General features: G+C 34.3%; 1 protein-coding gene across 3 annotated transcripts; it reads left to right on the top strand.

Annotated features, from left to right (window-relative positions):
* The first annotated feature begins 304 nt into the window (after window positions 1–304).
* On the top strand, window positions 305–5073 carry LOC116201651 (plant intracellular Ras-group-related LRR protein 5-like). 3 transcript variants are annotated; one of them, XM_031532952.1, is made up of 6 exons: window positions 305–990; window positions 1206–1257; window positions 1792–2461; window positions 2661–2960; window positions 3062–3200; window positions 4634–5073. In XM_031532952.1, exons 4-6 carry the CDS (start codon window positions 2679–2681, stop codon window positions 5056–5058), a joined length of 846 nt encoding a protein of 281 aa, XP_031388812.1. In that variant the 5' UTR covers window positions 305–990; window positions 1206–1257; window positions 1792–2461; window positions 2661–2678; the 3' UTR covers window positions 5059–5073. The 3 variants fall into 3 exon arrangements, with proteins under 3 accessions (XP_031388812.1, XP_031388813.1, XP_031388811.1); XM_031532953.1 differs by lacking the exon at window positions 1206–1257; XM_031532951.1 differs by having other exon boundaries at window positions 1206–2461.
* Window positions 5074–8061: the final 2988 nt, after the last annotated feature.

Here is an 8061-nt window from a genome sequence, read left to right as displayed (position 1 = left end):
AGCTTAATTTCCATTGAAATAGGTAAAAAGCTTCGTGAAAAAGTATATATATATATATTTAAGTGAGGTTATAATAATAGAGTTGAGAAAGAAAATAAAGAAATAATGATTGTATTGTTCGATTTGAAAAAAAAATGAATAGTCGAGAGAATTTATGATTAAAAAATTAAATTGAATGGTGTTTAAGATAGAAAAAAATTTAAAAAGAAAAAAAAGTAATGATTATGTCGTTAAATTAAAAAGAAAGTAAAATTGAGTGGAGTGAATATTTTCACTCCAAAACCAATAAATCGTTCTTAAAATAAAATTGGATGATTTCTCTTTGTTTTGATGAAAGATGATGAAGCTCCTCCTCCTCCTCTCTCTCTCTCTCCAATCATTCTTTCATTTTGAGTCTTTGACTCTGAACTCTTCCCGCCAGCTGAAAGTCTTCCTGAGTTTCCCTTGAGACGCAACTGAATTCACAAGCAGATCTTGTTGATGGCTCCGAATAGAGAGAGAACATCAGGAACAACCTACCAGGTCTTCCTGAGCTTCAGAGGACCCGACGCCCGTCAGGGAATCACGGATGTCCTGTACTATGCTATCATAGATGCAGGAATTCGTGTCTTCAGAGATGATGAGGAGATCCAGAAAGGCGAGGATATTGGTGAAGAAATCCTGAGAGCCATCGAGGAATCCAGGATCTTCGTGCCAATCTTCTCCATCAACTATGCTTCCAGTAAGTGGTGCCTGATCGAACTCGCCAAGATGTTCAAGTCCTAGAAGGCATCGATTGGCAAGAAGATAATTCTGCCCATTTTCTATGACGCGTGCACGATGTCAAGTTCAAGACGAAGCTGTATGCTGAAGCTCTGAGTACACTCGAACACAAGAAGAAGTGCAGTCACAGAGAAGTGAAGCAATAGAAGAAGGCTCTTCAAAAAGCTGGAAAAATCAAGGGATAGGAACTGAAGGAAAAATCAAGGGATAGGAACTGAAGGATGAAGGGTAAAATTCTTATCTCTGAACTTTTTAATTCTTCTAACTGTTATTGTTTTCTGGCTTTCTAGACATTCTACCATCAAATGTAAACACAGTTGTTCCTTTTCTCTTGTTCTACTTAGATAATCAGAACATTCTGAAAAAGGGAAAAATAATTCACAGAAAACTATCAATTCGAGCTGTTGATCTCAATATAAAATTAAGACATCTCTCTCTTGCAGCCATGGAGAATTTGCTAGGTTCTTTGCCAGAGAGGTTTCCATGAAGTTGAAGGTGAAACATAAATGTGGGAAGGACTATCTAGTTCAAAGGGATGATCAAGTGGAAGATCTTGTTAGACAAATTTTTCAAATAAAATGGGCCTAATTCGGATTTGAGTTCATGGATTACTGAGCCTTTGTCTTTTATAAACTTTTCCCATTTTTTCTTTTCAACCGGTGTGGGGTCCCACACTCCCCAACACCCGCCCTCACTACGAAGTCCCGACATCGGACACAATGGGTGCCTGCTCGAGGCGCACGCTACGCTTATACTCGAGCCAACAGGTCGTATAGACTCACGCATACGCGCTCTACACCGCAGGAAGGCAGCCTTACACGCCCAGAATTGTAACCATGGGCGCTGATACTAGTTAGATAAATTTTTCAAATAAAATGGGCCTAATTTGAATTTGAGCTTATCTGCAATCAAAAAACTTAAACCAATAAGTTACTGAGCATTTTATCTTTTATAAACTTTCCCCATTTTTTTCTTTTCAACCGGTGTGGGACACTTTGTTCTCTCACACTCCCCAATTTTCTTTAACAGATTCAGAATCTAGCAGGGGATGCTAGTTGGTTTGGTTGTGGAAGCAGAATTCTTTTCACTACTTGGGACCAGCGTGTTCTAGAGATCAAACGATAGAGAGTTCCCATTTTGGAAGTGGAGGAAATGAAACCTGAAGAAGTTCTTCGACTTTTCAGCATGCATGCCTTTGAAAAGGACTTCCCTCCGAACCCACCTCAGACTCACACAGAAGGCTGTTGCAAGTAGCGGCGGACTTCCTTTGGCTTTGGAGGTCTAAGGTTCACTTCTTCGGGACAAGTGTTGTAAAGAATGGGTTGACACAATCAAGAGGTCGGAGAGGGTACCTCAACCAGATGTCCAAGAAAATCTAATGATTAGCTACGAAGCTTTAGATCCTAGGACAAAACAGATATTTCTCGACATTGCGTGTTTTTTCATCAACCATGACAAAAGATATCCAAGTTACATGTGGAAAGCTTGTGATTTCGATCCAAAGATAGGACTGAAAGTGCTCTTCCACATGTCCATGGTAAAAATCATAAAAGATTACGGAATGGAAGAATTATGGATCCACGATCAGCTGCGGAACCTCGGAAGGAAAATCGTCACTGATGGGAGTTTCAAGAACATTGTAAATTGCACCAGATTATGGATGCCCGAGGATGCTTTAGAAGTGCTCCAGCAAAATGAGGTAAAAAGAAATTGGAGAAATTATATTTCGATACGTTTTCTGAGTAGACTTCGCACTTTACTATTGCAACAATGGTTCTTAGAAATGGCCCACACGAAATTCATCAAAAAAAATAGCGTAACATCTCCCCTAGTATGTTTTTGTAGTTGATTAGGATTTATTATATGTTCTATCCTCACTGAATTCACATTCTTCACAGGACAAATGAAACATTGGGATGCTGTGCGCTCACTCTTATGATTACTTAAAAGATGAGGGAGATGGATACATCTTCAAGCAGAAAGAACTTTCAAGTCTCCGAAACTTGAGATATCTGGAATGCTTTGGAGCAAACATTTCAGGACACCTGAAGCATCTTCTGCCGAAGCTAATGTGGCTTTCTTGGCGACATTGCCCCAGGAAATTCATGGGAACTGATTTATATTTGAGGATTCTTGTCATTCCTGACCTCTCGTGGAGTTCTGTAAGCGAAACTTGGGGTGGATGGAGCCAGATTAGGGTAAAGTCTCACATATAGCAGTCGGTACATCCACTCATTTTGTCTCCTACGTACAACGAACAATTGCCTATCTGACGTTATGATATTCACTTGTTTTGCAGACGAGAAACAGCTTGAAAGTTCTTGACCTTAGATGTTGCGATGGCTTGATAAAAACGCCCGATTTTTCTAAGTATTCGAGTCTAGAGAGGTTGATTCTTGAGGAGTGCACAAACCTGGTTGAAATAGATCCATCGATCGGTAAGTTGAGAGGCCTAAAACAATTGGATCTCATGTATTGCTTTTCTCTGAAAGGATTGCCCGAAGAATTATGTTGTTGAGACAGCCGTGAAGTTGTCCATCATCATTCAAATTGGCCAATGCCTTCCCAAAAGAGACATCCCCTAGAGTCTCACACTTTCGGAATCCCAGAATTAATTGTTAAATCTCCAAATCCTTGCTGTTGTTTGATAAGTCTTGTTATGCAATGTCATATCCCAAATATTTAAGTGCACTGATATCGTGAGTTTTTACGTGCACGGATTAGAATGTGATGTCTTTTTTTTTTTTTGCATCTAGTCAATTTTATTATATGCCATATGCTTATTTCAAACTATTATAAATCACAATCTACAATCAATAAAGATATATATTATATTAGGTATATATGACTGATGTTAATTGAATTTCACCGATAAAGTAAGTAAAAACATATAGTTGTATCATAAGTATAAATATATATTTATTAGATCTTCCTAAGAAATAAATTACGAATAAAAAATTAAGAAGAAAAATTCCGAGCATGGCAAGATGAAAGTATATAAGTAATATATAAGATTGATGGACTACGTACTAATCAACTGTCAGAAAAAGAACCTTCGACTCATCTTTAAGAATCATCAATGATCTATAGACACTAAATAGCAAACAAAACACAAAGAGATGATGAAGACTAGCAATTTCCATGGAGAACTCGTCAATCAGTGGAAGAGGATGGAAAAAACCTGAGATTTGATAGGTTTCAATTTTCATACTTTTAAGATCGATAATTAGAAGTGAAAGAAAAAAATCTAAAAATATTGAACAACTCATCTTCACGTCTAATACCGAAGAATGATTGATTTCTAATTTTCTGTAATAATTTTCAATTTTTTGTACTCAATGCTCTGGTTTACTCTCTATCTCTTGATCTCTCTCACACACAATTTCTGAAGATCGTTTGAAATATGTGAAACAAATGGAAAAGGTCACATATAAAAAGCACAAAAGTAAAACGGCGAGATATGCTGATGAGCTTATGAGATTTTGCAGATATATTGACACGTGTAAAGTTAAACTTCAAGGTTATCATATTATTATTATTGGTGGGTAAATAGGGTTAATGAGCAATGAAAATTAGCTAATAAGATAGCGGGAGATGAAGACCCTAGAAATATCGCCCAACAATATAAGTTCTAAACCACTTATCTCACTAATTCATCAAAAAAGATACATATATATATATATATATTATTATAAATTGTGAGGAATTGGGTGGAAGAAAAACATTGGATGGTGGATCCATGAGACACTTGCATTGCTCTCGCAGTATTTTCTTATACATAAAAATTTGGTATGCTTGTGAGACTTCGGCGTCTATCATTACACGTGTGTTACATATGAAATCATTTGTTAAGTTGTGTCTTTCTTTTCAGATATAAACACTGTCAAATTACGTCAAAGAATTGGACGACCAATGAAGCTTGTGTTCCTCAATTTTGGTAGTTGTGAAGGGTTGGAGAAGCTTCTAGATTCACTGGGGAATCGAAGATCACTGGCTGAGTTGGATCTATCGGAGACACGAATTACTGAACTACCTGATACTATTAGGAATGTAAAGAAGTTGGCTAGGTTGGATCTATCATGTATAGGATTTATTGAACAACCTCATACTATTGGGAATCTAAAGACGTTGGTTGGGTTGGATCTATCATGTACAGGAATTACTGAACTACCTTATATTATTGGGAATTTAAAGAAGCTGGCTAGGTTGTATCTATCATGTATAGGAATTACTGAACTACTTGATACTATTGGGAATCTAAAGAAGCTGGCTGAGTTGGATCTATCGGAAGCATGAATTACTAAACTACCTGATACTATTGGGAATCTAAAGAAGCTAGCTAGGTTTGATCTATCAGAGACCGAAATTACTGAACTGCCTGATTCTATTGGGAATTTAAAAAAAGCTGAGAGAGATTAGGATGATAGGAATTAAGATTAAGGAGTTGCCATCCTCCAGCGGGATGCTGAAGAGGCTTGAAGTGCTGGATGCTAGGTGGTGTAAATCACTCGCAGAGATTCCATCAAAAATTGAGGGGCACACCTACTTGAGGGTCTTGAATTTAAAAAACACTCATGTCTGCCAATTTCCGCCAGAGCTTCCCACCAGTTTGACTGTGATTGTTCACTAGGCTCGTGGATTATCTAGTGATTACCTGCGAGTTATAATCTGGTCAATCTGGTCTCTCAGATACCATAATTAAAATCAATGGTTGGAGGTAATACTAAATTCTTACTTCCACTATTAATCGTGTGCTCTAAATTTAGTGAGAATTACGGTATTTATCTCACAAACTATACACTAAAGAAGTTCACAAAGAGAAAATGTCAATTTTTGGAGCTCTTTTAGGAGCGTCTTGACCGTAGATGCTATGCTCTCTTTCGGATTTTGTTTGAGGAATGATGTTAGAACCACAAAATAAGAATTTTCAGAGCTAATTGGTGAAATTATTCTAGATGTTGTTTACGAAAGAAACACTAAATTCTAATAGGAAAAAAATTAATAGAACAATTATATTGAACTCATAATCTATATATATATATATATATATATAACTAGTCACGTGCCGCACATTACGCAAACATTTGCATTAATTTACTTTTAGATAATACCTAATCTTAAATTGGATTTAAAATTTTGAATGATTCTTCTTATTGGCGAAATACAACACCTTACATGGAAAGGTATCGTAGTGGTGGTGTCAGTGAGTGAGCAACCCCCATTTCGAATTTTTGGACCAATGACGCAAAACGGTGAATGCAGTAGTAATTATATATTATAGGATTAATTGCACTATATAGCCTAACCTTTGAAAGAATTTTTAGTTCTAACCTAAACTTGATTTTTTACCTGAGATATCTTAACATTAACGTGTTAGTTTCACATCTATCCCTACGCTAATTTTCCGTCCAAAATTGACGGAATTGCACATGTGGCACGTTAATTTCATATTTATCCCGACACTTGTTACAAAATTAACGTGCCACGTGTGCAATTCCGTTAATTTTGGATGGGAAATTAGCGTTCGGATAGATGTGAAACCAACATGTCGACGTTGGGATATCTCAAGTAAAAGATCAAGTTTGGGCTAGAACTAAGAATTCCTTCAAATGTTAAATTATATGGCGCAATTATCCTTGTATTATATATAGATTTGGCTCAACAATAATTATGTACATCCTATTTGGTGGAACAATAATAATCATCATCATCATTGTGGTGGAAGTTATGGAAACATTAGGCATAAGAAAAGTCAGTGAATAAAAAGTTCACATTTCCAACTTTTTTACAAATGGCGTACAATGGTGAACGCCCCGAATAATTATATACATTCCATTTGGCTTAATAATAATAATCATCATCATCATCATTTTTGTGGAAGTTATGGAAACATTAGGCATGTGAAGAGTCGATAAATGAAAAGCCCACATTTCAAATTTTTTGACGAATGGCGTGTAATGGTGAATGTCTCGCAATTATAATTTTATATAGATTGTTCCATAGAGTTTCGGAAATAATTTACTCTCATGTTATCAGATTCCATATTTTAAGATGTCTATTTTTCTTGACATCTTGAATTAATATATCAACTTTAGATTAATTTTAATAAATTCAACTTGAAAAAATTGACTAAAAAAGAATTGAAGATGCCCAAGCAATGCGCGGGTTACATGACTAGTTAAATTATAATAATAATTGCACTAACTATATTAATTTTTTTATATGAAACACGAAATTTACCAAAATTTTCCCAATATAGCTCAACATGTCAAAATTTGAAATGATATCATACTATTTTAGGATAAAGGTTAGTTAATTAATTATTATTTTCCACAAAATCGATGTAAATCGAGAATAAAATAATGAAATAGCAACATTAAAATTAAAATTAAAATAAAAGATAATATGAATGGAGCATTTATAAGCATGCACAAATGCCAGATAGAAATATGATAACTTAGTTGCATAAAAACCTATGTTGTCTTGGCTTGTCATACTTCTCTAATTTCAATATATGAAATCTATTTTGATCATTTAATTAAATGAATTTACAATCTCCTGGTTCATTTTTTCATTTATAACTAGCTATTAGTATAAAAAATTATATATATATATATATTGAACCAATAAAATATAGGGTAAATTGTATTAGTGGTCCAAAATGTTTTACAAATGTTTTATTGTGGTCCAAAAAGTGTTTTTTCGCTACATGATGGTACAAAATGTTTCAAAGTTGTTTCATGATGGTACAAACCGTCAAGTGGCCCTAACGCCGTTAACATTTTGCTGACGTGGCGCGTCCCATGTGTCACTTTTGTTACGTGGAACCAATCATAGTGCACCACGTCATTTAAGAGAAAATAAAATTTTAAAAAGTAAAAAAAAACAAAAAATAATTAAAAATACAAAAAAAGAGTAAAAATTAAGAAAAATAAAAAAAATTAAATTTTGAAAATTTTAAATTTATTTTTAATTTAATATTTTTAAAATTTTAAAAAATAATTTTATAAAATTTTATAAAAAATTTAAAATTTAATATTAAAATTATTTTTAATTTAAAATAATAAAAAAATTTTAAATTTTAAATTTTAAATTTTAAATTATTTTTAAAAGTTTTAAAATTTTTAAATTTTTAGAATTATTTAAAATTTTTCGGCCACATCAGCGTCAGCTTGACAGCGTCAAGCTCGAGTTGACGGTTTGTACCATCATGAAATAATTTTGAAACATTTTGTACCATCATGTAGCGAAAAAAATTTTGGACCATAATGAAACATTTGTAAAATATTTTGGACCACC

Source organism: Punica granatum, chromosome 3 (assembly GCF_007655135.1).
Source record: "Punica granatum isolate Tunisia-2019 chromosome 3, ASM765513v2, whole genome shotgun sequence".
NCBI classification, from domain to species: Eukaryota; Viridiplantae; Streptophyta; class Magnoliopsida; order Myrtales; family Lythraceae; genus Punica; species Punica granatum.
Note: the sequence above shows the minus strand (reverse complement) of the source record. Positions and strands in the feature narration are given on the sequence as shown.

Excerpts from the sequence above, each read along its gene's own strand:
- LOC116201651 (XM_031532953.1), top strand. The coding sequence starts at position 2,679 with ATGCTGTGCGCTCACTCTTATGATTACTTAAAAGATGAGGGAGATGGA. Across the intron at positions 2,961-3,061 it reads GTGGATGGAGCCAGATTAGG|ACGAGAAACAGCTTGAAAGT; the intron begins GTAAAGTCTCAC and ends CTTGTTTTGCAG. Across the intron at positions 3,201-4,633 it reads TGAAATAGATCCATCGATCG|ATATAAACACTGTCAAATTA; the intron begins GTAAGTTGAGAG and ends CTTTCTTTTCAG.